We start from the raw sequence: 27879 nt of genomic DNA, 5'->3' as shown, positions 1-27879 counted from the left end.
GAGTGCCTTCATTGAGGCTGGTTGACATTTCAGGTTAGAATAATAAGGTTTTATACAAGACTAGACAATCTTTTCTGTATTTTAATTCTTTTCCTGACAAGACCCAAGACTCTACTCAACATTTGGGCTAGAGCAATGCATTCAGCTGTCTTGTTCTCTGTGCATCCTTGAGAGGGTGCGCTTTAAATCACCCACCCTTCTTTTTTCCTCTCAAGATATCTTTGGTTTTAAAAAATATTTTTATTCTTCTGAAATGTCTTCCCCTCAGATTCATAGTCATCTACATTCTATGGGACTGCCCCAGATGTTTATCTTGCTCAACCGTTCTATTTTAATTATTAGTATACACTTGTTGACAGTGAAATACCCACAGCACGTCTTGCTAAAATAATATCAAGATTTGGTTACATAGGCACATGCAATCTATTAGTAAAAACTAGAAAAATACATTGACCAATAAGATCAAATTATGGCCAATAGCAAATGAATATATAAAACTTTACAAAATTTTATATATTCAAAGTTTTATATATTCATTAGCTATTGGCCATAATTTCAGACTGGGCAGAAAGCATGTGATAAATAAAAAATCAGAGCTGTAGTATATTGCAGACTCCCTATAAAGAAGTGGAGTCTATTTCTCCTCCCTTTGAATCTGCTTTTAATTCAATCTGCTTTGAACAGAATGTATTGGAACAAACATTGTGTAACTTCTAGAGCTGAGGACTCCAGAGGCCTTGAGGCTTTTGCCTTCATCTTTCTGGAATCTCTCACTGCCATAGAAGGCCCAGGGTAGGCAAGTGAATGAACAAAGACCATGTGGATAGACAAGGCTAGCAGACATCCAGCACCGAGGCCCCAACACATGAGTGAGGACATCTTATACCCTCTGTTTCAGCTGAGCTGCCAGCTTCCACAGCCACATGAATGAGCTGAGGCAGGACCAGTAGAAAAACCACCCGATCCACAGAATTGTGAAACCTGAAATGGTTATTGTACAAGTAGCTAAGGTTTGGGGTGGCTTGTTACAAAGCAATAGATAACTGACACAAAGAGGTACATTATGAGTAACGGCTGACATTTACCTATGGCTTTGGCCAAGAACCTGGCGCTGTTGAGATTCTTTACTTCAGTTCGAACGCCCAAAGGCTCCCCAGGGTGATGCACAGATATATTAGCATCCACTCTCAACTGGCCCTCTGGAAGGAGAGAAAAAAGACAATTCTTTAGAAATCCTGAGACAACATGGTCTTTTTAAGGAGAGTGAGTGTCCAGGCAAGCGACATCTAACTCTACTTGCTGTTTAGTTATAGCAACTTAACTTTAGAGATGGTACAGTTAGTTCTGAAGTAGACGGCTGCTACTTCTGTCCACTTAAGAGAATTCCAGTCCTGAGGCATCCAAAGTGTATAGGGGTGTATATGTGTATTTGTGTGTATGTTCTGTGCACATGCAGAAGAGAGGAGAAATTCTGGATAGACCAGCTGAAGAAATCTCATTTCTCTTGTGTCAAATAAGAAAAACAACACTGTTAAAAAGAGATTCACTCTGCAGTTTTATTCTGAAGTTTTTTCAAAGAGCTGGAGCTGGGGTGGCAGGAAGGCCTTAGAAATGACTACCCGACAACTGACCCTACACTGCTGTCCAGTGGAACGTGGATTTCCAACAGCAGTTCTGAAAGATTTATAAGAGAATCCTTGAGAATCTACAGCTCAAGGGCAAGAGCCAGAAACCTGGGCATTTATTTCCCTTCCTCTAGGTACTGTGATGATCTCTTCCTGCCACAAACAGGACTCTGAACCCTTCCCGACTGCTGAGGATATGCTGCAGCAGACAGAGCTGTTATGAAGGGGAGAGTCTGTCCCCATCTGGGGAGGCCGCTTCAGATTGGGAGTGATAACCCCTAAGGAAGCAGGTGGTTTAGACTAACTTGAAGAGGACTAAGAGGCTCCCGGGGCGGGGGGAGGGGGGAACCCCAAGACACATAGAGAGATGAAGGTAAGAAATACTCAGATTTTACACTCTACAAAGTATAGCTCAAATTCTCTGTTCTCCAATCTCATTTACAATATTTAAAACAGTACAGGATGAGAAGATAAAATGCTGGAATTTTATTTTCCTAAGCAGATTTTTAAATTAAAAAATCTGCCAAACCTAATGTTCTGATCGGCTGAATAAAGACATTAATTTCCCCAGATTCCACAGCGAAAGCATATTGAAATAATAAAGTGACATAAGTTAATTCCATGCCAAGAAAGGAGACCCTCGGAACTGGTTTCTGTCTTTCCCCCAGTGCTGTGCTGTGGGGCTCAATGTCCAAGCTTGAGACCAATGGCTGGCCGCTGCTTGCCCTGCTTGCCACTAATTCCCTCAGGAAAAGGGCTCACCTCACCCGCTCTGGGACTGCAACCCCACCCGTGACAGCCAGGGAGAAGGTGCCCTTCAGTTCGGAAATTACCCTATGTCTCTAGTGCTGACATCTTGATACTTTTGAGGAACCCTGTAGCCCCTTTCTTGACAATCTGTGCTTACACACATCTCAAATCCCAGATATTCCTGACATCCTCAGATGTTTGATCTAGGGACTCTAAGTCATCATCTGCTTCTCCGTTTTCTTTGTTTCTTATATCCAAACTGAAAAGCAGATCCTACCAGTTCTTCCCTCCAAATATACCCCGTACCTGTCAGTTCCTCTCCATTTCCACTGCCGCCACCCTTGCCCGAGGACTTGGAACTCCAGGCCCAGGCTACAGAACCGCATCCTGACTTTTGCCACAGCAGCCCCTCCCTGTCCTGCCACCCACGATGCCGCTCCGACTTTCACCCTGCCACAATGTGGTTTTCGTCACTATCGTCGCAGTGCCTGCTCACGTGGAGAGCCAGCTCCTAGTGGATCGTCTCGTCTCCCCTGCTTGATGTTCAAGGGCCCTCATCTGGTCTTGGTTGACACGACCCACATTTTCCCACTAAGCACTCCATGAGAAAGCTCCTCTATACGCTCTCCATACACTCTCTTCATCAGTGTTACTGTCCCTAAACCAACCTCTGCTTATCCTTCCTTCAAGGTCCCACCTTCTCTCTCCTAAAAACCCTCATGGAAAGGCTAGTCTCCACTAGTGGCACCTCTGAACTATTAGAATATACATAATCCATAGCACAGAATCTAGCATGTCTACAGTCTATTTTGAATTAATCTTATCTTTAAGACCAGAATGGAAAGCCCTTGAGGATTGGGCCCAGATTTTAAATCGCACACCTCTTGCCTTCCCAAGGACATGTTGGTCATCTCCTCTCTCCCATATTAGTCATTAATCTCTCTTTAGCATTAATTCTGATATAAACAAACGCGATAGTATTTCTCATTTAAAAAACTAAACCAAAAATCTACTCGCGATAGTATTTCTCATTTAAAAAACTAAACCAAAAATCTACTCCGTTGAACCCAATTCTTTCTAGCAGTAATCCAGCTATTGTTCCTCTGCTTCCCTTTTCAGCAAATCCTCTCAAACCATTTTGTTTGCCGCACATGTTGTCTTCATGATCTCACCTCCCATTTACTCCTAAACTTGCTTTATCTTGGCTTCTGTCCTCACCTCTCAAAAAATGCCTTGTCAAAGTCACCAACAACCTCCAGTTGCCAACACCAACAGAGACTGGACACAGTCTACCTTCACCTATGGGACACTTCAGCAGCATGTGACACACGAACTAATCCTTTCCTTCTTACCTCCCTCTCTCAGTTTCTGTGACCTTACACTCTTCTGGTTTCCTTCCTACCTCCCTGGACACGCTACTTCCGTTTCATTTGCTGGCACTTTCTTTCCCATCCAAACTCAAGACTGTCTTCTTTACTTACTCTCTCTGCACGGTTTAAATGCCATGTATGTGTTGATAACTCCTTAATATTTTTCTTGACTAGACCTCTACTCTGAGCTCTACATTGACCTCCAATGTCTACCTGACACCTCTGCTTGGAAGTCTCCAAAGTATCCCAATGGCTTCAAGTAAATCCTGATTTACATCCTTACAAAACCATTTTTGTCTTCGTCTTCCCAATTTCGGTAAAGAGCAACCACTACCGAGCTCCTCAAGCTTCTTTGAAGGCATCCTCGATTCCTTCCTGCCCCCGACCTCCCCGCCAGCCCGTTAACAAATCCTGTTATTTCTTGAATCTACCCATCTTGAGATCTCCGTCTTCACTGACACCAGCCCTGTCTACAACAGTGTCAGTTTCCACCTGAAGTACTGCAGAAGCCTCATAACTGGTCTCCTTGCTTCACCTCTCACCCATTTGAAATCTACTTTGCACAAAGCAGCCAGAGTGGTTTTCTAAAACATTACACAGACTATGTTATTCCCTTGCTCAAAAGCCCTTCAATGACTTCCCACTGCACTTGGAATGAAACCCCACTGCTTACCATCATCAGTAACCTATCCCATGCCTACCTTTTCAGTCCTACCTGATGCCACATTCTCCTGCTCATTAGGCTTTCCCTGTGGTGGCCTTCTGTTACCTTTGTTAACTCCCAGCATATTCTACGCTTTCTCCTATCTCAGACTTTGCCTTATCGGTTCCCTGGAATGCTTAACCCCTAGGGCTACTATGCTGGCTCCTCCGGCTATTCTTTAGGTCTCAAATAAATGTCACCTCCTCTGAGAGGCCTTCACTTTCCAATGTTATTCTTTTACGTGGCACCCTATTTCCTAATGCACTTATCACTTCAACTGTTTTTGTTTTATTTGTTACTGTATTTTTCTCCCTCATGAACTTATATAAGCTCTATGGAGCAGGAACGATGTTTTTTCATTGCTATATTCAGAATCCAGATCTGGGTCTGGCACGTGGTCATTGGTCAATAAATTAATGAGCCAAAACTCTTGTTATTTTCCTGAGCAATGAGTAAGCAGACTAGTTACTGCTTCACAGTAAGTTCTTGAGATGTTCTAAAGTTCTGTCTGCACTGGACTAATTAATGGTGGGAATCATCGGAAAGGCCCGTTCAGCTCAAAGGAAAATGTCCAAAGTAGGTATGCTGCGTGAGCCCCACTCAACCGAGTCTCAATGCTCAGAGACAACTCGGCTGGAACTCAGGGAACCCTGAATGAGACCACACTTGCTTTTAAAAACAAAACCATCTTTCACAATTTCGGATTCTAATTTGGAAAAGGAATAAAAGCATGAATTTCAGTCTCTCCCAAAGAAGACCATACTACACAATGTCTGAGAGGAATTATTCAGTACCTTGAGGTGTCGAGAGTTCTCTAGCCTGGATTCAAATACAGTATCGAACACTAACAAAAGACATTCCATCCAGTGAAGACAAAATACCTTTTAAACAAATTAAGTTAAATTGCCTCTAGCACACAAAAGCCTCGCCAAGTCTGGTTTTCTTCAATGCATTCTGCAACACTGAGGGAGGGCCTTCGTCCACACGTCATGAGAATGTTATCAAGCTCAATTTCTTCCCTCTAGGAGTAGAAATTTATAACAGCAAAGCGAAAGAACTATACCACTGAGCAGAGTGGTATGGTGTGGTTATATATTTTTTTTCTAAAACACATTCACACATCAGAAAGATAACATCAGGACAGAAAACTGTTTCTGTAAACAGCAGGAGCCTGAGGATTTAGTGAGAAGGTCTGTTAAGCTATCTCATTCTGATCACTGAATATTCTCCAGAACTTAAATAACAAGGTTTGGCAAAAAGTGACCAAATTTTTTATCAAACATATTTCACAAAGCATATTCATCCAACATGAGTGGCAATTCTATAAAAGTAATACTACTTATTACTGTTAAAAATCCCTAAGATTTACTGAGCACAGGCTACTTGCCAGGACCTGTGATAAGTTTTATATATATTATCATACATTCCCTAGAATATTGCTTTATTGGCAAATCCACTTAGACATCCCTCAGGCATTTCAAACTTGACATATCCAAAATGGAAACCCAGGTTTTCTCCCACAAAGCCACTCCTCTCCCGTCTTCTGTCTCAGTAAACAGGACACCATCCAGCTGTCCCAACTCCACTGAAGACTTACATGACTTCTTTTCCTCCTTGGTTTCTTTTTTCTTTTCCCTTTCCATACACAACTATTTGGGGACTTGATTTGTAAGTATGAAAAGGGAGGCTCAGAGAAGTCAAACACTTTGCCCAGGTTCCTACAGCTGGAAGTGGCAGGACAGGATTCCAAGCCAGGCACGGGACCTCAGTGCCCTCAGCACCCACGTGCCACCAAACTCCCTCTCAAAGTTGTTATCTATGGCAGTTATGACACTCTTGTGGCCACCAGTAGGAAGCAATGTGACACAGTGCTTAAAGGGCTCCCGGAGTCAGACATACCTGGGCTCAAATCCCAGCTCAGTCACTTCTTACGGGCTTTAGGCAAATAACCCAACCTCCCTAAACCTCAGTTTCCCCCACCTGTACATCAGGCATGATAAACCTCTCTCTCAGGAATGTCGTAAAGTTTACATGAGACGATAAATTAATTTAAAAAAAATGCTTTGTCAACCGATGGGCATATGCTAAATGTTCAGACTGGCAGATATTACCATCATTGAAACATTCTGTATGTCTACATCGATATGTGTTCAGCTCAACGGAATGCTTTAAGGTTCCCCACAGAGGCACATGTTCCAAGAAGGAAATGGCTCTCGGAACCCAGGCTGAGAGGTCTACGCTCATCAGCAAAACTACCACCAGGAAGTCACTGAACAGCAGCTCCAAGGAATTAAGAGGCATTCCAAAAGCACTCTGGGGGTCCACTGTTCTTCGTGGCATGGCCCTTAGTCCCCAGGCTGGTCTCCAGTGCCTACGCAGTGGTCTTATGGTGATGGGACAGAAGAATGAGCAAAGGGGTCAGGGCTGATTGAACAGATAGACGGAAAAAAAAAAAAAAAAAAAAAAAAAAAAAAAGCGGGCCCCCTGCAGATCCCAGGCAGGCCTTTCCTCCCCACAGCACCTTAGAATCACCACAGCCATTCTGCTGCTGTGCTAGGGGCAAAGCTGTTGGGTTTGTATTTAAAAGCAACAAAAAGTGTCACAACAAATACGATTTAATGAACCCTCTCAGCTGTCACTGAACTGATGAGTTCTTGCTATGATGGTTTATCTCTTGGCAAGGACCCAGATAGGGCTATTTCTCAGCTAACAAGTGGCCTGTTTATTATTTCATAGGTTTGGTAGAAATCACAGTTATTCTGAAGAAGAATGGAATAATAAAAACTCTTTTAAAGCAATAGAGAATAAACACTTTAGTGCATAAACGGATAACCATCCAACCTGCCCATATTTCATTTATATTCTGTGGGTAAAAAAGCAGCATGAGCCATAAATCGAAAATGGAGAGTTTTCTTACTCTAAAACAGAGCCTCATTTCTATAAAGCTTGTAGGCAGCTAACCATTATGCCACTCAGACTCACGTGGCTGTGTTTTTCCAGTCTTCAGCTTAAAGAAGATAGCAAATTGGTAAGTTCTGTCTTCAGATTCAACTTGTACTTGGGCTCTGATGTAACAATTTGTTGCTTGTAAGATGTCCTATGTGGCAAATGCGGCATTACAAATTCAGACATCCCTCTGTAGCATGCAAATATATCGTGTGCCATAAAAAGGTTGGTAAATAGTATTATAAACTGGCAGGGAGATGAATCATGACCATCACTTGTATTTATTGGTATCCCCTGTGACCTCCTATGATGGTTATTTTATGTGTCAACTTGACTTGGCCACCAGGTGCCCAGTTATTTGGTTAAACATTCTAAGTTTGTCTGTGAGGGTGTTTCGGATGAAATTAACATCTGAATCCATACACTGAGTCAAACAGATTGCCTTTCCCACCAGTGGGTGGGCCTCATTCAATCCTTTTAAGATCTGAGTAGAACAAAAGGCAGAGTAGAGGAGAATTTGCTCTCTCAGCCTTACTGTCTTTGAGCTATGAGTCTTCTCCTGCCTTTGGGCTTGGGCTCGGACAGGAACTTATACCATCGGTTCTTAGGCCTTTGGACCTGAACTGGAACTATATTATCAGCTCTCCTGGAGATTCCTGACTGGAGCTTCTCAGTCTCTACAGTCACATGAATCAGTTCTTTATAACAAATCTCATTATATATAAACACATATATGTATAACATACATACACATTCTATTGGTTTTGTTTCTCTGGAGAACTCTGACTAATATACCACTGTGCTGAGCTAAGGATTAACAACTGTACATGCAGAATTTGTACCCTTTTTCCACTCTGGCAGAGAGTCATGTGTGGGTGGCAGAAGTTTTAAAAAAAAACAAAACCCTGGGAACAGAAAATAGGGAAAACCACGGGAGAGACTAGCTTTCAGGGACTTCGGGGCTAGCAAAGCAGCGTTAGGAAGGGGCCAAGGGCGTGAGCCACGGAGAAAATGAGTCTGATCAATGCTTGTAATCCTGACATCTCATTTGCAACACTTAAAATGTATGGTTTGCTTGGTCCCTAGAATATAAGTGTTTATTTCAATTTCCTACTATATTTTTACTAAACTTAAAATTTTACCTCAAAGTTTTAGGAAATCATAACTTTGGCTTTTAATTTAGCTTCAGCTGTACATGGATGAAAATTCTACAAAAAAAAAAAGGGAGAGACCCAAAGGAAAAGTATCAATTAATAAAGTGCCACAGACATAGCACTTACAAACTGAGTTCTTCTGATAAAAGCGTCTTCTTGCTGAGAAAGGAGAAATTTTCAAACATACAATTTTATTAATGTTCCTAACATTTTGATGCACGAAGCCAGGAGAAAGCATCTACTCCTCTGGCTCCTAATCTCGCGTTCTTGGGCTCAGGGCATCTGCACTGCTGATGTTAGTGTGTTTATTTTGGCTGGGGGCTCAGAAAAGCATCCAAGGAAAACTCTAAGGAAAAAAAAACAACTAGGGATGCGAAAAGCTGAAAAAAGGATGTAAACCGCCTCAATGTAGCTGATGCAGGGAACGAAACTCAAGCGCAAAGAGACCTAGGAAGCAGAAAGGGGGAAGGTAAAGAAGAAGGGACACTGCTTGTGTGGTGTCTACCTGCCATATTTGCCTGGCTGGTCCCCAGGGCTTGAAGTATCAGCTGCAGCTCCCTGACTGCTGTTGCCGCCTCTTCTCCACAGGACATGTCCGGCTCCAGGACCACTTCCAGAAGGCCAACCCCTACCAAACGAGAGGCAGAGTCAGCCTATCTGAGCAGCATATAAACTAGGCTGAAGTTTTAGGAAAACCCTGCACTACTAAAAAATTCTCAAAGTAGGTCCTAGCCTCTGATTTGCTTTTCCCCCTCACTTTTTGATTTTTGACTTTGATTCATTTCTTGTAAAGTCTGCTTAGGATATCAAGCTGTTGGATCCATGCCTAGGCGGCTACGTTTGTCTCGTTTTAGGGGTGGGCTGTTAGAAAAACCAAAGGCAATCACAGTTCAAGGCATGCTCTCTAACCAACTGTGCCAGTACCAACGATGATATTCTGATCTCCATCTATCATGCCCCAGGGCCTGCGTCCTCAGCTGGTTTGAGTAAATTCTGGACGGGAAGAGAGGTGGCTGGGAGGAAAAGTAACGGAAAATCTCCAAGCCTACCTGCCCTGTTCAAGTCAATGAGTGTCTGAGACCGCAGGTCATCGTGGAGGGTCTTGCCACTGTCTTGTTCCAGTTGGATCTGCTTGATCCTCACCGTCTTGCTGATCACCTGATTCTGCTTCTTCCCCGCACAGACACTGTACACCAAGCTCCCATTCACGGCGATCGGGAGCCTTTGCTGGGTAATTTGGTAGCCTGCCTGCACACAAACATGGGTTACACGGTCACTAGTCCATATAGAAAAGCTGGATCCAGTTTACTATTCCTTTTAATGTCAGAAAACTACAGGCTTACTTAAAAACATAACAAAATAAATTTAAAAAAAAAAGAAAAAAAGGAAAAGAAGAAAAATTAGTTTATGTACTGCAGCCACAATTAGCCTGGCCTCTTCTGATTGTTCCCATCCCTCGTTACCTTCCCTGGATCCCCCTACTCCCAATAATGATGCAATAAACAGTATGAACCCCATCTTCTCTACGGAAGTACCATTTGGGGAAATTACAATAATCTCACTGTCAGAGGCTTCTAAGAAAAGAATATGTTGTTTTCACTTAGCTCATTAGCCTAAACCCTGCATCTGATTACTGGGCTCCTGACAGACCCTCCTTATTGCGAACTGCTGGCTAAGCATTTTGCTATCTACTCTCAGCACAGCTGACAGCAGTTGCTGGTGTGTTTAAGCTTGCTTTGTTCCTGCTCTTTAAGCTAACCGATCACGCCAGAAGCTCTCCCTGACCCAACTTACCTTGTTCTTCTAGCCAGAAAGTGCTGGGACTCTCACAGTCAGCTAATGAAAGCACATAGTACTAAAATACTGACGGGTGTTGCAAGGACTCCCTCACTTCCTTCCAAGTAGAGAGGAAGAATTACTTTCAAATACACACACTCATCAACACACACTAAAGAGGCAGCAGGTCAATACAGAGAACTGGAGAAGAACAGAGAATAACCACAGCAGAAGCACCTGCTTTGCTTGCTGGGGTCCCAGGCACGCTGTTCTCAGTACTTTACTGCTTTTAATCCTCATGACAACCCTATGAGGGAGGTACAGGGCACGAAAGGATTAAGGGCCTTGCCCAAAGCCACAGAGCTAGTAAGTACCAACGTCAGGATCTGAAGCAGAATGGTCTGGCTCCAGTCTGTGCTCTTAGCTACCAAGCCAGTGTTCTTCAAACTTTAGCTGCATCAGAATCACCTGGCAGAATGCTCAACACACAGACCAGCCCCACCTGAACACTTTGATTCTGCAGGTCTGCGAGGAAACTGAGAATTTATATTTTTAACAAGTTCCCAGGAGATTCTGATGCTAGTGGCCTAGGGACCACACTTTGAGAACCACGACATTGGGCCAACTCATTCTTTGTGCTGAAATAGGAAGTCTCATGTTGTAAAAATTAAACTCTAAGAAGGGCTGCTAAATAAATTATAGGATGCTCAGTTAAATTCGAATTTAATTTGGATGAACTGCTTATTCGGATAAATAACGAATACTTTTTTAGTATAAGTATGTCCCATGTAATATTTGGCAACACTAACTCTGGACTGTCTGAGCCACCTGGGCCAAAAAGAACAGAAAGCCGCAAATAATGAAAACATTTCATTTTAATCACATATTGCTAACTCTCCATCTTAACTAAACTGGTTATCACTCTTAAAAGATGAAAAAAATGCAGGTTCATTCTCTCTACCCTACCAAGCAGTACAATTTGCTAAAAGGCTGGCAGCTAGAGAGGAAAAGCAGCAGCAATTGGAGAATTCAGGTTCTAGAATTTTTTATTTTATTCCCCTCCCGTTCTCACCCACTAAAAACAGCTCACCTCAATCTCTAGTTCAAGAGGAAGAGCGTGAAGCAATATCATCACTGTTTTTCTAAATCTAAAGAGGGGCCATACTATCAGAGGCTCCAATCAAATAAAACATTATTTTGAGAAACCCATTCAACGTTACAGTTTTGGTTCAGTTGAATAATATGAAAAACTGGCTCTAGTTCATATTGGCTTCTCTTAAAGAAAAACAAAACAAAACAAAACTCTAATTTTAAAGAAAAAGCAGGTTTATATTGGGTTTACTGCTCAGCCGATTACTGTTCAGTCCAGGCTTCTGGTTCGTGTTTCTGCTTACTGTCGTCCACTTACCTGCTCCTTAGGAGATGACAGAAGTGTCTTCAAAGGTGACAGTCCTATTATTTGAAACTTCAACTTAAAAGAGGGAAGCTCTCACTATGTCTACGGAGCTATAGTCCGCATTTACTGTTGCATCAGCCAGAGTTAGCTTTGGTCCTAACAGGCAATTAGCACCAAACACCACAGCTGGGCCAAGCCTGGGAATACTAGCTTCTTCTACTCCCTGTTCAATTATGAGTGAGCCACCAGAAGCATGAGGCTAAGCAAGGAGTCAGCAATCAGGACAACTGCATATAATCTAGTAAACATCGGGGGGCACCTGCCTTCATCAGGGCCGGGCAGAACTTCCTGCTGAGATGGACAGGGCTCTGACAGAGAGAGTAAGAGGCACAGCCCCGCTCCCTGCCTCCAAAGCCCCCAGCTCTGAGAATGTACAGAGGGCAAATCACAAAGCATACTTACAGGGAGGTCTGCATAGAAGTAGTGCTTCCTGTCAAACAAGGACTTCTTGTTTATGTGGCAGTTCAGTGCCAGGCCTGTCATCACCGCCGCCTCTACGCACCTCCTGTTGAGAACCTAGGGAAACACAACACATAGCTCCTCTCAGATACAGTCTGAACAAATGCTTCTCCCACACACTGACATCCTCCCTGAATATTCAATTCGACCCTTCAATGGGCATTATCTCTGGTTCTCTGTGTGGGCAGCTCCATTCACAAGACAACTCTTGTCTGTCTGGAACCCGGAAAACTTAGCATGAAAAAAGAAAATGCATGCAGCAGTGGGTCCCACTGGGCAGCTAATGAACTGCCACCTCCGGGATCTTTTCCCTCAACATCTTGCATTAAAGTTAACAGGGAGGGTCCCCCAAAAGCTCAGAAATCAGACACTGATTTCTGAGAAGATCCAAGAAGCAGCTCAGCAAACGACCTCAGCGAGATTGCAAAAAAGCACTCTGACAGAGAAAGAATGAACTTCTGGAAACCTGAGGGCCTTTGCCATTCTTCACGGGCTGGAGAAGGTGGCACACCTGCCTCCTTGCCTTCAGTTCAGGCCTAGCCAACTCCCTTAAGGTGGAGTGTGAGTGTGCCCTACACCTGACTGTCCTTCAGCTGCTGGTCCCTCCAGGGAATCCTAGAGCTCAGGAGTTCCTTCTGGATCCCACTCTGCCCCAAAGGATGTGAACAGCTTTTAAGAACTTTTTTGGGGGTGGTAGTGGTAGTGGAATAAGATAGACGACCAGAGACAAGGAGAAAGAGCAGTAAATTCTAGAGTCAGGTCCATATCCCACTTCTGCTATGTATGTATATAGCTGTGTGGCTAGAAGCTCTGCCTCCTCATCTCTGAAGTAGGGATTTAATAACTACCTTGCAGAATGAATAAAGTAACAGCTAGAACATCTACTCTATAGCAGGAATTCAATAAATAGTTCACTTTCCCCACTGTGTTTCAGAGAAATTTTTGAGGATATCATGCTTGCTGATGAAACACATTTCTATTTTTTATTATATTTATGAGGTTCTTTAGTATATTTAGTATACTATTATTTACAGAGGGCTTTCCAGGTGAGCAAGCATTTTCACATTTTATTTCAGCCTCACAGCAACTCTGTAAAGAAGGACTTTATATTATTCCAATATTTCAGAAAAAGAAAAATTAAGACGCAGAGATACTAAGAGATTCACCCAAAATACAGAGTTGGCAAATGGTAAAACTATCTCCACAGTCTACCCGTGCCCTTGACTAGAGAGTAACAAACAGAATCTCTGTGGTTTGGGGACTGGCTCTCATGGGTGGGACAATAAGCGTGGCACCTGACATGGGCAAACAGATTTCAAAACCAAATCTATACAACAAAATGTAAGAGGCATCTCTACTTACTGCAACATATGACCCCCAAAAGATAACCCAAACAGCCAATCTCCCTCCTGGTAAAATATCACATGCCTTTTTTCTGGAAGCCATGTTACAAAATGGTTCTATTTAGAGTTCTTTATACTGAGCTGAATAATGCTGACAGTTCTGCAGTAATAATGGTTTTCATGAAAAAATATGTTTGTGTGTGGAAGGGGCTGGGTGGGGGGCGGGGAACAGGATGCTCTAATTATTGATGTTTTCACTTGCTAATGTTTGGCATTTTCCTGAAAAGTTGTCATTGCAATACAAATATGGCTGGTGGAGACTGCTGCCAAGTTCAGGCCTGATGATTCGGGTCAAGGCACAAAAGACTGTCATGCTGGTGTCTCTGCCTTGGGCCCTGCGCTTCCGGGGCTGGGCCACAGTGTGGGCTCACTTGTAAATTGCCTGACTCACTAGTCTGTATCAGTTCTTGCTTTATTACTCCTACTATTTTTCTAACCACTGTTTTCTCTCTAATCTCTACCCAATCTGCCTCTTTGGGGCCAACCTGCTTCCTTATAGGAATGACAAGAAGCAGGTTTGTTTTACTTGCTTATTGCTAAGCATACATTGCTAATAAACTCACTGTGCCTGGCAGGCACTATGAGGGAGTGGAGAGTTGTAGGTGACCACAGGCTCTCATTGTGCCTACTTGCAAACGAGTACATAGGCACTTGATAAACCATCAATTTTCAAAAAATAAGAATGCAGTAAAACACACAAACATTATAGCGATGTTGAATATACTTTAATCTTCTTTGGATGATTTAGAAGGCTTGACGTACTTCGGGGTCAGAATTATAAGCATCAATCATCACCACACTACTGTTTCACAGAAAGGCTAGTAAATAGAGTGCCAGTTAAAAGAATGCCAAGAAAAAAAGAATTTATTATGATCTTAGTCAAGCTGCTTATGACAGATGGAGGTCTAGGTCAGCATGTTCTGAAGACAGGATGAAGAATTGGGAAATTCAACTTGGGCTGTCTTTATTCCAAAACATTTCTTAAATGTCTATAAAATACTAGGTGTTGAGGATACAGAAGTAAATAGGACTCTGTGACTGGTCTTAATGAATCCACAGTGGGGACATGAACCTGCCAGCATCTCCATCATCCTTCTCAAGTTCATATTGCATACTAGGATGATTCTGCTAAAGATGCAAATCTTACAACATTCTGTTGCTTAAAATCACCAAACAGCCCCCAATGTCAAAGGCAAGCTCTTACATGATCCAACTCCTGCCCACATCTTCAATTTCATCTCCTACCACATCCTCCCACACAAGTTGTCCAGTTTTCCTGTACAAACCATGCTGATCTGCTGACTCTATTCTATCCCATTCAAAATCTACTAAGAAGTCACCAAATCTGTGCAACTTTCCTTACCATCTTCCTAGGTATCTCTCTGACCTTCTATACACTTCCATTTGTGTTTGTTTCACAGTGCACTGAATTCATTTACATATATTTCCATTACGCTAAGTTTCATGAGGATGGCAATTATCTGTTCATCCTTGTATCCCTGGAGCCTAATATAGAACTAAAAATAGTGGTGTTCAATTAATGTGTGTTGAACTCAAATAAGGAGAGAGGTGATGGATATCAAGGGAAGCTTTCAGAGGCAGCAATGCCTGAATTTCCTCTAGGTGTTACCTGCCACCTACTGGTCTTCAAACTTGTTTCTGGAAGCGCCCTGAGGCAACAACCGATCACGTATGATGCGATCAAAGGGGTAAGTTGAAAATTCAAAAGACTAATTTGTCGTGAAGAAAGCATGGTCCAGAGTTTTCTTTGCAATTAACATAACACGACTACAAAAGATCTCAGGGTTAGCCACAGTGGCTTCCACACGGAAGGCAAGCAATGATTTTTAGAACTGGTATAGCACACCTTTCTCAACCGAGCCTCAAGAAGCTTCACTCTGCATTCAGGAACGAGTATTTATCATGCATAGCCTTGTGTCGGGAGGTGTGCTATGCATGTCACACATCTGCCATTTCGTCCTCTCAGCCATCCTAGGGCAGACACTATTATGATCCTCATTATACAGATAATAAAGGGAATCAGATTAATTTAGCCAAGGTGACACATATAAGAGGCAGAGTCAGGAAGCCAGATCCCCAGAACCCAGGCTCTCAACTATTACACTCTATCTTAAAATCTCCAAAAATATAAAGAGTGCTAGTGTTAGCTATCAAGACTACTAACATCTGGCCATAACTCTGGAGCAGAAACTCAAACCAAATACTACTGTAGAAAATTTAAGGCAGGCATTATTTCTAATATTTCCTTCTTGCCAGTTTCTATTTCTATAGGTTTGTTTTCAGTTGAGCTCCTGGGGGGCATGCATGTGTTCCTTTAACTTTGCAAAAATACTCAGTACACAGTCTCTGGCACGTGGAGGTTTGATAGTGAGCAAACTTATAGGTTTTCTCAAATAGCGGGGGATATTTTATGGCTAGCCTTCAGAAACCCCCAGACACAAGCACCCACAAAATGATTTATTGAATAAGTAAAGAGTCTAATTCTTTTATTTAATCAGAAGATATGGAAGGTATGATAGGTAGAAGCAGGAGATGAGATAATCAACAAACTTCATGACTGGCAGAGAGAAACTGGGCAGATCATGGCCAGGAGAAGGATATGAGGGTAGAGTGGCGCGAGAAACAGTGAATGGTTTTTAAAAAGAATCACTCATTTGGCTTGTTTGTAAAATATGAGTAGTGCTGCAACCATAACTTGTTTAGAACCTAAAATACATCCAGAGCATAGCACAAACAGCCCGGAAACATGCATGAGACCTCCAAGGACACATTGTAATCCCAGTCTGAGACGCAGTCTTCCAGTATTTAGCCTAACCAAACACTTCCTGATCTCTGAGTATAATGACAATTCCCAAAACATCCAAAAATAAAAATCACTAAGTTCTACACATTCTATTTTCTTAGTATATCTTGACTTTTCCCCTCCTCCCAAATCCTCCGGGTTAATTCAGGCTTCCAATCAAACAGCATGCCTTCCAACCAAGGCTAAAATCTGGCCAGGTTTCTCTGCCTCCACGTTTAGTCCTCTAATCTGTCTTCCATACCCACTCAACGGCATTATCCTAAAGGATCACGTGTTCATGTGATTCCCGTACTTAAAATCCTTCCTTACTGCTCCTCATCACTGAATGGGTGAAGTCCAAGCGCTTGGTGCAGTCTTCACTGCCCTTGGTGATTTAGCCTCACTACCTTTCTAGTTTCCTTTTCCTCTTCTGCCCCAACCGACTCTCAAGCAGCCATGCGTGTGACATGCTTTTGTACAATCTGCTGCTTTTCCTGGCAACAGCCTTTTCCTCAACCACTTGAGCAAGATCTTAGCACCTGGCAAGATCCTGGATGTCCCGCCACCACCCTCGTCTAGTGGTCCTCCTTCTCGGCTTCCGTGCCCTCTGGCAAGGCACTGTCCCCCTGTGGAGACAGAGCTCCCTGAGGGCAGTCGAGTCATTTTATCTTACTCTTCTTTGCCCTATTATCTAAATGCAGTACCAAGCTCATTAAACATTAACTGAGGTAATGAATAATTTAACATTCCTCTCTTTTATCAACATCTATAAGCTACGAAATAAAAGCAAAATTGTTCTGTAAGATAGATGTGTCAAGAAAAAGAAACCACTCTTAGTATATAAAATAGAACACATTTAACACAGAGACTTTACCCCACATGTGACAGCAGAGCTGAGATGTCAGAGGGCCCAGTGAGGCAGCTTAGGAGATTCTCAAAGCAGGGAGGCTGCAGGGACTGGGCTGGAGACCAGAGTGTCGCTACAGCGAGGGGATGGGGTACCCAGAGTTTGCTGGGAACAAGGTGGCTCTGTCTCCCCATAGCTGGAGTCCCAGATGAAAGCCATTCACTACCAGAGATGTTGCCAGGGGAGGAGGAGAAGGGAGGAGAAGGGAGGAGAGGGAAGGAGAAATATCCTGTCGCTTCTCCTCACCGCTAGTCTTTAATTACGGCCTGATGCTTGCCTAACCAGTCAGAAGCCAGCTGACCAGGCACTAGGAACTGCAGCCGTGAGGAGCAGGGGGACCATGAGGACACTCAGGCCATGGCTGCACAACACACACACACACATTTTTATAATTACTTCTGTGACTTTTTCCTTTTGATAAATAGCTAATCGATAAAAAGATGCTACTCTCACACCTGTCCAAACAACATAAAATTGAATATTTTGTGGACTCCTTTTTCACATACTGGGAGCCAAGAATTACTAACTGCTACTTATTTATAAGGAGAATTTGTGATAACATCACTTGGGTAAGACTGAACTCTAAGTCTACATTAACTATTACGAAAGGATCTGCTAATAGGCAAACAACAGAATGAAGAAGACTGCATAATCTACGTCAGTCAATAAAATATTTCCTAACATTTTAGCACATTTTGTGAAATTCTACTAATTACAAATAAATTCATTTACTAGAGTGAGCCTCTGGGACCTATCCCAGGAAATATTTTGTGATGTACTTCAAAGGAATAAAACTGAAATCTTTGAAAATAGTCTGTAATTCATATCATTTCTCTCCCCTTTTTACTTTACCCTCAACTGGCAAGCCCACAATGCTATGATACCCAGAGCTGCTCCTGTGGGTATCAGAACCTCATTAAAAAACCAAGGCAACATGGCAAAACTAGTGTGCTCACTGAAAATCCAGTCAGCAATTCCTGTGGGGCTTAAAACAATGACTGTAAGGTGATGTTTTACAAAAAGCCCAAATGTCAATTATTCAGTGAAACTAATGCTATATATGACAAATCTGATAATTAAGATACGGCATGGTAAATGCTTTAATTTATGAAGAGAAAGTAATTAAGATTTATTAAGGAAAAATAAGGCATAAATGGGACTTTATCTTATTGCTACCCATAAATTTGTCTCAAAGCATGAACTAACTCCCCTTGATTCATATTCAAAGCAAAAGTTACCACACAGATAAATTTTCATTATGGTAGAGAAAATTCTCTCATTTCCTCACCCACATTCCTTCTCACCACTGAGCACTTGTATCATTACCCAAAACAAATACAAACACTCTAGAGCTATGATAATTTGCTTGCTAAAACTGGTCAATTAAGATAATTTTTTTAAAGTGGGATTTTACCATCAAAAGTTACTAGTTTTATGCATATATTAATGATTTATATAGATATACCCACATAAATATGTTCTTTATGCCTAAACATGGGTATTGCCTAGGGAAAAGTTGAAAGTGAATGCTACGTTTTCGCTTTTGTTTAAATCTGTCTTTCGCAATGGAGGGAAAAAAAATCAAATGTCCACTTCACAGAAAACAATTCTTGCTCAACAGAAGAGGCATGTAGTTTGGCAGTTTCAGCTGTCCCTAAGCTCCAATGCTCCTCTCTATTCCCAGCCCTCTCGCACTCCCCAGGACTGGCTGAGATCAAGGGCAAGGATATGTCCTTGGTCCAAAGTGGCAGAAGCCCATTCTTCTCATTTGAGATTCCATTCTCCTCCTGCCTCTGCCTACCTGGCAAGGTCAGGTGGCCGATGGCTGGTACCCACAGTCACCATCGGATAGGGCTGGAGAGGGCAGAGCCTAGACTAGCTTAGCTTTTGGCACTAGAGCAATCTCTCTCGTTTTCCATGGGCCACTGGAACATTAAGATCTGACATTCATCTCTGGGCTTGTAGGAAAAGCCCTTGGCCTTGTCAGCTCTAGGCCTGCCTCTATCCTAGGTAAAAAGAGTTCCCACATGACACACAGCCTGGTTTGCTTGGACTTCACTGGGGTTGGAGGCCAATGGTCCAACAATCATAATGTTCATTTGTGGAGCCTCGTACTTGGACAGTTAGCGAGGAGGGTTTGAGAGTAGTCGGCAGCCAATAAAGACTAAGATTGGGTATGCAGGTTAACTAGCCTCTATTCCTCTTTCGCATAACAGTTCCAACAGTTACTAATTTGGCATTACTCACTGACAATTAACTTGATCTCTGAGAAGACTTTTACTAATTTTGACAAACTAGGACAAAACTTTACTATCTATTAGCTATGTGATCTTGCACAAATTACTTAACCTCTCTCAGTCTCGGCCTCCTTATTTTGGAGGATTGTTCCATAAATTAAATAAAATTACTCAACGCATGGTAGACATTTAGTAAATACTATTTTCAGAACTAAAGTGTTATTAAATGCAAAATGCCCATCTCAACTGAATCTTTCATAAGCAAGCTTTTGGGAGACAAAGAGAATCTAATGAGAAAGGTCTAAACAGCTTTACAGATCCATTAGGCTGGATTTACAATCCAAAGTAAGGCACAACAGATGCTGAAATTATGTGTTATATCAACATAATATTTCCCCCTTAAATTTTAACCAACACCTTTTGTGATACTTAGTGTGTTATCTCCAGTGGAATACAGATCATATTTCTTAATGTCTCAGGAAGCTTATATTACTTCCTTTTCTCTGTTTTATAGTGAAGCAAAATTGTCTCAGATAACATTGTATGCTTGCCTGTGGCTGGAAAAAGCCCCCACCCTCTAGAGAAAGAAACTACCTTCTAACAAGTCGAATAGTTATAAACTAGTTAATTGAGCCAATTTTGACCCCTCATCGCTGCCCACCACACTTCTATGACTTCCTGTCTTCTAAGATAGCAGCTACTTTTTAAATTCAAAGAAAGTCTGCAGAGAAGAGATGCAGGAATGCATGAAGTAGACATGCAAAGTATACCAATATTAAAAAGGCTAAAGCATGCAAACCCACTTATTTTAGATTGCCCCCATACTGGAACTGCCAAGTCTTTTCTAATCTAACCTAAAATTCACTCACAGGACGCTACACCTGAAGATTCAATGGAATGACAAACTATTTTATATTACTGAAACCTCAAGAGTAATCAGTGATAGTGATAAGAAACAACTGATTTCATGAGTGAAAAGCTCTAATGATCCTGAATGAGATTTACTTTCATCTTTATACAAAAGATTAATATTAAGTTGAAAGATGATTATTGCTGAGAAACAAAGCCACTGGCTTGAATCAATGGAATGCTAACTAGGTATTCGCTATTGGTATGGATAGAGAATTTGGTGGAACAAGGCCTGTGAATGTCAAAAGCAAATCCGTAGAGACACATATGCCATTCTGTCAAAAATGCTCCTGCCATATACATCAGTTCCAGGAATGTCCTGAGGATCAAACCTTTGGAAGACTCTATAGGACACAGATTTTTAAGAAGAAAAATGATCATCAATTTTATGCATCTAACAGGAATAGAGCATCTTCTTAGAGGCTTCATGGCAAGCCATGAAATCAGAGAGGTTAAAAAGAAAAAAAAGCCAAACTTTCACAGGGCAAAGCCCCTTATATCCTTCATTATGATTTCTTCAAGAGTGGATAAAAGAACTGGCCTAGACTTTTAAAAAATGTCAATGTCATGAGAGGGGAGGAAGGAGAGAAAGAGAAGGAGAGAGGAAGGGAGGAAGGGGAGAAGAGGGGTAGGGGGGAAAGGGAGGAAGGGGAGAAGGGAAGGGAAGGGAAGGGAAGGGAAGGGAAAAGAAATAAAATGAGACTAAAGAGTCATGACAACTAAATGCAACGAGTGATCTTAGATTGGATCCTGGGTTGAGGAAAACAAAATAAAGGATAATACTGAGACGACTGTGGAAGTTGAATATGAACTGTGTTTTAGGTAACAGTATTGTATCGATGTTAGCATTCTTGAGAGTGATAATTATACAGTGATTAGATAAGAGAATATTTTTGCTTCTATGAGAGATGCTGAACTATATAGAGACGAAATGCCATGATGTTTGCAACTTATTCTCAAATGGCTCATCCAAAGGGTAAAAAAAACCTAGGTGCAGGATGGATGTTCACTGTACTATTCTTTCAACTTTTCTGTAAGTTTGAATTTTTTTCAAAATAAAAAGTGGGGGAGGGGGGAAAAGAAAGTTGTAGAAAATTCTCCTACCTGAGAGGATGTGAGATGTTACAAGCCTGAAGGGGGAGAGAGAGCCTAGAGGAGGCTGGAACTATTTAAACTGATGCTAAGTCTTAAACCATACATATGGATCAGAAGCTTCCATTCAGTGCTGCTGAAAACCAGATGTAGAAAAAGAAAACCTTCTATATACTATATCTAAACCTTCTATATACTATATCTAAAACTTTCCTATGCCATCAGAAGTGACAAGACATATTAAGGCCCTGTGTGTAGGTAATGAAGTACAGTACACCCTCAGTAACATGTGAAAAATGAGTTAACAGGGAATTCTGTAATATCTACCTACCTACCTATCTATAAGTAAAATCAAGAATATGAAAAGATGATTTGTTCTTTTACCTGGTTTAAAAATAATTTTCCCCAATTACATCTTTTCTAGTTGAAAATACTTTTATCGGTCCCCAAAGTTGTCTATGTATCTTGTTTTCTATTAATGCTTCCATTCTTTTGTCTATGTAAATGTACATGTAATTTCTTAATTTGTGCTTCTCTGAAAGACAGCTATGATTGAGAACTTCATCTTAACTGTTACTCATGCTGTTGAGATATGTGCCATTTTAAGTTATTTCAGGTGAGTGATACACAAGTAACACTCTCTGTCCAAACCTATTGGCCGCTATGAAATGGAAGTATCTGTATTTGTATTTTAATGATGCAAAGTGAAGAATATGACTATTATAATAATATCAAATAGCATTTATGTGCCTCTTGAGTTTATGAAGTGCTTTCATATACATTTCACTTCTCTGCAGAGATGTAAAAATGGAAGAGAACAAGCAATACGATAAATGAGATAGCTAGCTGGCTGTGATAAGTAAACAAAGGTTATGAGTGACTGTAGGCATCTTAAATGTTTACAACCAGCTCTAAAGGAAAAATTCCCTGTTGTTTTCCGTCGGAAATGAACAATTAGCACATATTGCAGAAGGGAGTGCAGTCTGGTGCTTTATGCTAAGAATGGAAACCAGGCAATTCTCATTTCTTGTTTTAACTGGGCCTTGACCTCCCTGTGTCCTTGGGCAAGTCGATAAGGCCATCAGTTTCTCTCCTACCAGTTGGAGCCCTTGACCTTGCTTACTGGGGTGGCCTAAGAAATGGCAAAGATCGCTGAAAATTCAAGACACTATTGACAATCACTGCCTGTCTGCATTTTCTAAGAAAGCTGCAGAGCATGACAAAGACCCTTGATTGATTATGCATCTCACTTTTATACTTGCAAAAGGAGGTTCATACATTAAAATTTGGAATAAAGGCTCCTGGGAACACTAATGTTTTTTGATTCCCACTTAGGCCCCAGCTTCAGGCCTTGTGATAAGGATATAACTAGTGGTGAAAGGCTGGGAAACATGAAGGCTCACCAGCAGGAACCCTCTGCCATGAATAACAGAATGCTTTTCAGAGGAGCCCAGCCTGACTACACTAACCGCCGTCATCACCAAGGCTAGGCTTGCCATATCTGGGATGTCAATGGCAAAATGACTTCCTAACTTTGCCAAGATTTAAAAAGAGCTAAGGAAAAAAATTACCCATGATGCTGCAGCAGAGAGAATAGCTAACCCTTCCTGCAATACTAAATGTGAAGTGGAAAACACATATAAGAATGACCAAGTAAGAAAGGCCCACCCCAATGGCCTCAGATAACAAGTGTATATCCTTGTGCTGTGGAGAAAAAATTCCACAGAGCCCACTGCAAAAGAGTAGCTCACATCTACTTCTGGACACAATGTAGACAGTAAAACTGGTTCATGCTTTTGAGGGCACAACTGGGAATCCTCCACTCTCCTGCCTCCATGTTTCCATGTGGCTGGATTTTGCTCTCAACTCCATATTCTTTTGTATTCCAAAAGAGGAGTTGACTTCTGACTAGTGACTTTGGGAAAAGGAACCGAGCACATGTGGGTCGGCCCCTCTGGCTGAGCCTTTTTATCATAGGCCTCTAGTATGAATCATCAGAACAAAGCCTACATGAGCGCTTTCTGATCAGCATGCCCACATGATATTCTGGCCACATGATAAGCTTTCTCCAAGTGGAAGGCCCATTGTTTTGGGCAGCTGAGTTCAACTCAGGTAGAAAATACTAGAAGCCATTTGCTATATATCAAGTTGCATTTTTCAATCAAGCTATTATTGGTAATAAAGCTGCTATGTTCATTTCCATCTGTCTGACTTCTATGCTGACTTCTCAATTGGTTCTGACTCAAGAGGGGAAGAAAGTATTATTTTTATTTACTCCCTAAAACCACAGAACATCTTCCTGCAAACTCTTTTCTAGTACTCATAAAGCCAATCTAGAAACCCCCGCAGCATCACCAATGGCTTCACGAAGCAGAAGAAACCAAGAGGGCCAGCTGCCATGGCCAGGCATGCATTTCCTGTGAGGTTTGCTGCAGTTTTTTAAGTTCTGAAACTGTCCATCGAAGAAAAATGAATGGTACCCAGCTGCACGATTTCAGGCTGCATTTTTATTATAGGCTTCTAGTATAAATCACCCAAACAAAGCCTGTATGAGCTGCCTGAATGTCAGAAAAAACAGTGTCACAGAACTCTGTTAGGTAATTTTTTTAAAACTACTACATATTTATATCAACAAAAGACCCCTAAGCTCTCGTCCTCCTGGACATCTTTTGTAATGTGTTGATATTTTATTTTCTACACATTCCCACCTCACTTTCTAGTACTAGAGAATTTTGGGTGCAGGAGTATATCAAATTCATTTTAAACAGTTAAGAATTTTAAGTATGGCACTCTCTCCTCCAAGGGTCCATTGTTATTGAGCTCCATCTCTCGTCCAAGTGCATATTTTGAGGGAAAAACAAACCTGCATGAGGGGATGTGGAATGTGAGAAAAAACCTTTTCCAAACACAATACTGAAGGTTTCTTCCTCAGAAATGAATCTCTAGGGAGAGGAGCAGGCTGCCTGGAGATGTTCTTTTATCAGGAAAGGAGCACAGGGCCAGGTCAGAGAGATGCTCTAAAGGCCCAAGAGAGTCACTGAGGAAGAAGGCCGGACAAGGTCCCTCGGGTTCCCCCCACCATAACCAGCTGATTGATTCTATCCTATTTCTTTTTGTTGTTCCTTGGCAGGGACAAGATGGCACCATCATTTCCACATAGGGGTGAAGGGGATGATTCATTAAGGATAAACCTTTTTTGGAAATAACTTTAAAAGGCAATGGGTGAGAGTGTGCATCCCTGCACAGCTCAGGGGAATTTGGAAAGAGTTCAATCACTTGATCTCTGTGTGTGACAGGAGGACAAATAAGATAAGCTGGAATGTAAAAGGTTTCAGTCTCAACTGATGTGCAGAACTGCAACAAACACAAAACAACAGAGAAGAATTGCAATCAGAAGGGAGGTGTATCCTAATAGCAAAGGAAAGGAAGCCAGAGAGAGGTGTAAAGATGCCTTTCCCGGCCCATTTTGAATCTCAGTCATCCACATTGATAGCCTTGGCCAAAGCCCCAGCTACATGGTAACATTCTCTGTTTCCTTCTGTAAGGTTTCAATCTTAGTAGAGTCTTGGCCCAGACTTTAGGTGAAAACAAAACAAAAAAGTCTAATAACTGTCATAACTCTGCTCTGAGGCATGCTTGGGGTCCAAATTTACTAAGTTTGTGGTCCAGGAACCCCCAAGCTAAGAGAAAAACATGGAAAGTGGTCCTGGCTTTGACCTGGAGCATCTGGCAAAAGCCAATATAATAGCTCTTTGGAGAGACTCACTCTCAACCCAGCAGCCACAAAATTTTCACTAATAAAGCCCTGCCAAACATGACTTTGTAATCTAAAATTAAAAATACATAAGATCATCTACCATTAGCCAGAATCGGCAGGCATACCAAAAGCAGAACAGGGGAGCCCAAAAACTTCAGGTGATAGAATTTCTGAGCACAGAATACAAAATAAGTAGATTTAAAATTATTAAAGAGATAACAAACTGAATGTGTGAAGAAGGAATAAGGTATTTCCCAAAAAGGAGAGATTTAAGAGAAACAGAATTGTTATGAGAAGTATTCTTGGTGAAATAAAGAATTCAATGGATATGTTAAAAAAAGCAGAGCACACCTAAGAAAGAGAATTAGTGAACTAGAAGAAAGTGTAGAGAAAATTTCCCAGAAGGAAGCACAGAGAAAAGATCCTAAAAGAATTTTCTGTTGTGACCATTATTTGCACTGAGACACGTAGAGCTGAAAGCTGCCCACAGTTAGGGATGCTCTCTTAATGGTGCGTCTGGGGGAATCCAGTGCCCAGGGCACTGAATTGGTGGCTAATTAGGTTAGAGTTCCTTTTACCCATTTCTTTTTCTGGTTCAGTACTCTTTTCCTTCTCTCTCTCCCTAGGTTTAGATTGCTCACTTAGTGGATACTGTAATAAACAATGCATATGGTCAGTGTCAATGCTAGACAGTCGATGTCTCTGTGTGTATAAGCACGTAGATGTACATCTTTAAACATATCATGTATATAGATGTTAATGGTATTGTTTTGAGAGATACACACACACACAACACACACTTGCAAAATAACAGCACCTACATATATCGGACTTGCAGCAACTCCCAACTGTAGTGGAACACAGACTGGAAACTAAGCATTAAACTGGGAGTAAGGAACACACAATTTCAAATCCAACTGGGACATTAAGTAATTGCACAACCATGGGCAAGTCACACCGCAGTTCTCTCATCTGTAAATGACAAGGACTAAATGAATGATTTCCAGGACCTCTTCCTACTCTACTCTTATACAGCTTCAAGAAGCTAACTCGCTTCTGTGCCATCTGTGTACTTTATTTTTAGAACAGGTCTCTACTCAGAGCCTTGTTCTTATTTACATTAATAAATATAATAGTCTGGCCTTCTGGGTTATAGCAGATCAGAAATAATAATTGAGAAGTGAAAAATGAGCAAGAAGGGATTCCTAGGATCAAATACACTGACAGTAGCTTAAAAGAGGTGAGGAGTGGAAGACTGTATTAATAAGGAAAATGACTATAATGTGAAGCTTAAAAAGAACGGCTCTCATTAGCAATTGACTATAGGATCAGATAGCTTTCCACACCTCAGCTTCCCTTCAAGGTACCGTTATATTACAACACTGAACAATAACTGATGTTGCTGATAATCTTGACGAGATAAGAAAAGCTTGGCTTATGTTCAACATATCCTATTTAAAAGCAGGAAAGTATAAAATCATTTTGGAAAGAGTTCTATAAAGAGGTTAAAAAAGTATCAAAATGGTTTCAGACACCTGGAAAATTCTTTCATACAGACTCCCCACACATGTGCATGGCAGTGTATGCAGTTATATAGAGAAATATTTCTTAAAGGTGTTAATACACATGCTCTATGAAAGGTACTGTCAAGTGGCCCAAGAAAGATCCACAACTACTTTTAGAACCTTATAATCAAACACAGAAATCCTTATAAACATACATAAAAGGATGTTCCATCAACTGTATGAAATAAATACATATCAGTAAAGTGACAGCATTATAAGTAATAGTTAGGTTTCACGTAGGGAATACTGCATGTGAGACTGGCATAGAGGTGGGGGAAGTGAAGATGGCTGTGTAGGAGGCTTTCAAGGATCCACTGAAAGTTGGGGAAGGAGTCAAATGCTTTCCACAGTGAGGGGAGATGAGGTCATGCTGCTTGTTGAACGTGAAAGCCCATCATCATCATGAGTCATCTGAGTTCATGGGAGATATCCAGGCAATGACACCATAAGGCAAGTTAGGACCATCAGAAGGGTTTAAGGGCTGACAGGGAATCTTCCCACGTTTGTGTGTACGTAATCACAGACCCACCTCTTTTAAAAGGGCAAGGGTCAAAGGGTAAAACCCCTCACCCCTGGAACACCCACCCCACTCTACAAAAGAATGAAAGAAAACTACATGCAAGTGCCTCAAAGAGTGACTGGCAAGACTGAAGTCTGAGAACACAATGCAATTACAAGTTCTACAGATTACATTAAAGCAAATCATTGAAATGGAAAAAATTTTTATTAGAAAACTATCACACTTTGTCTTCTTAGTCAAATAACAAAGCATCTAAGTATAAATAGACAGAGAGGTAAATATAGATCTGATTATAAATGTATGCATTTAAACACTTTTCCCTATTGCCGTTTTCTTGAATTTCCATTTCGTTTAGAAGCTTTGAGTTAAAAAAATCTTTTATAACAACGTTCAGAATTAAGGGTCAGGAAAGCGTTTCAGCCTGATGTTCTCTGTAACTAGTCAAGT

At 41.5% G+C, this 27879-nt stretch overlaps 1 protein-coding gene across 2 annotated transcripts in view; it reads right to left on the bottom strand.

Annotated features, from left to right (window-relative positions):
• The window catches only part of GATB (glutamyl-tRNA amidotransferase subunit B), a 90258-nt gene that overhangs the window by 51307 nt on the left and 11072 nt on the right, over positions 1-27879 (bottom strand). Inside the window, exons 3-6 of one of the 2 annotated variants that reach the window (XM_011359388.2) lie at positions 12183-12296; positions 9598-9796; positions 9054-9176; positions 1086-1199 (exon numbers count right to left, since the gene is read on the bottom strand). In XM_011359388.2, the coding sequence (XP_011357690.1) occupies positions 1086-1199; positions 9054-9176; positions 9598-9796; positions 12183-12296 (550 nt within the window). The remainder of the gene's footprint in view (positions 1-1085; positions 1200-9053; positions 9177-9597; positions 9797-12182; positions 12297-27879) is intronic. The other variant, XM_023530206.1, reaches the window with a different exon arrangement.

This window comes from Pteropus vampyrus, unplaced genomic scaffold (genome assembly GCF_000151845.1).
Source record: "Pteropus vampyrus isolate Shadow unplaced genomic scaffold, Pvam_2.0 Scaffold47, whole genome shotgun sequence".
NCBI lineage: Eukaryota > Metazoa > Chordata > Mammalia > Chiroptera > Pteropodidae > Pteropus > Pteropus vampyrus.
The sequence above is the reverse complement of the archived record's forward strand: the minus strand, read 5'-3'. Positions and strand labels throughout refer to the sequence as shown.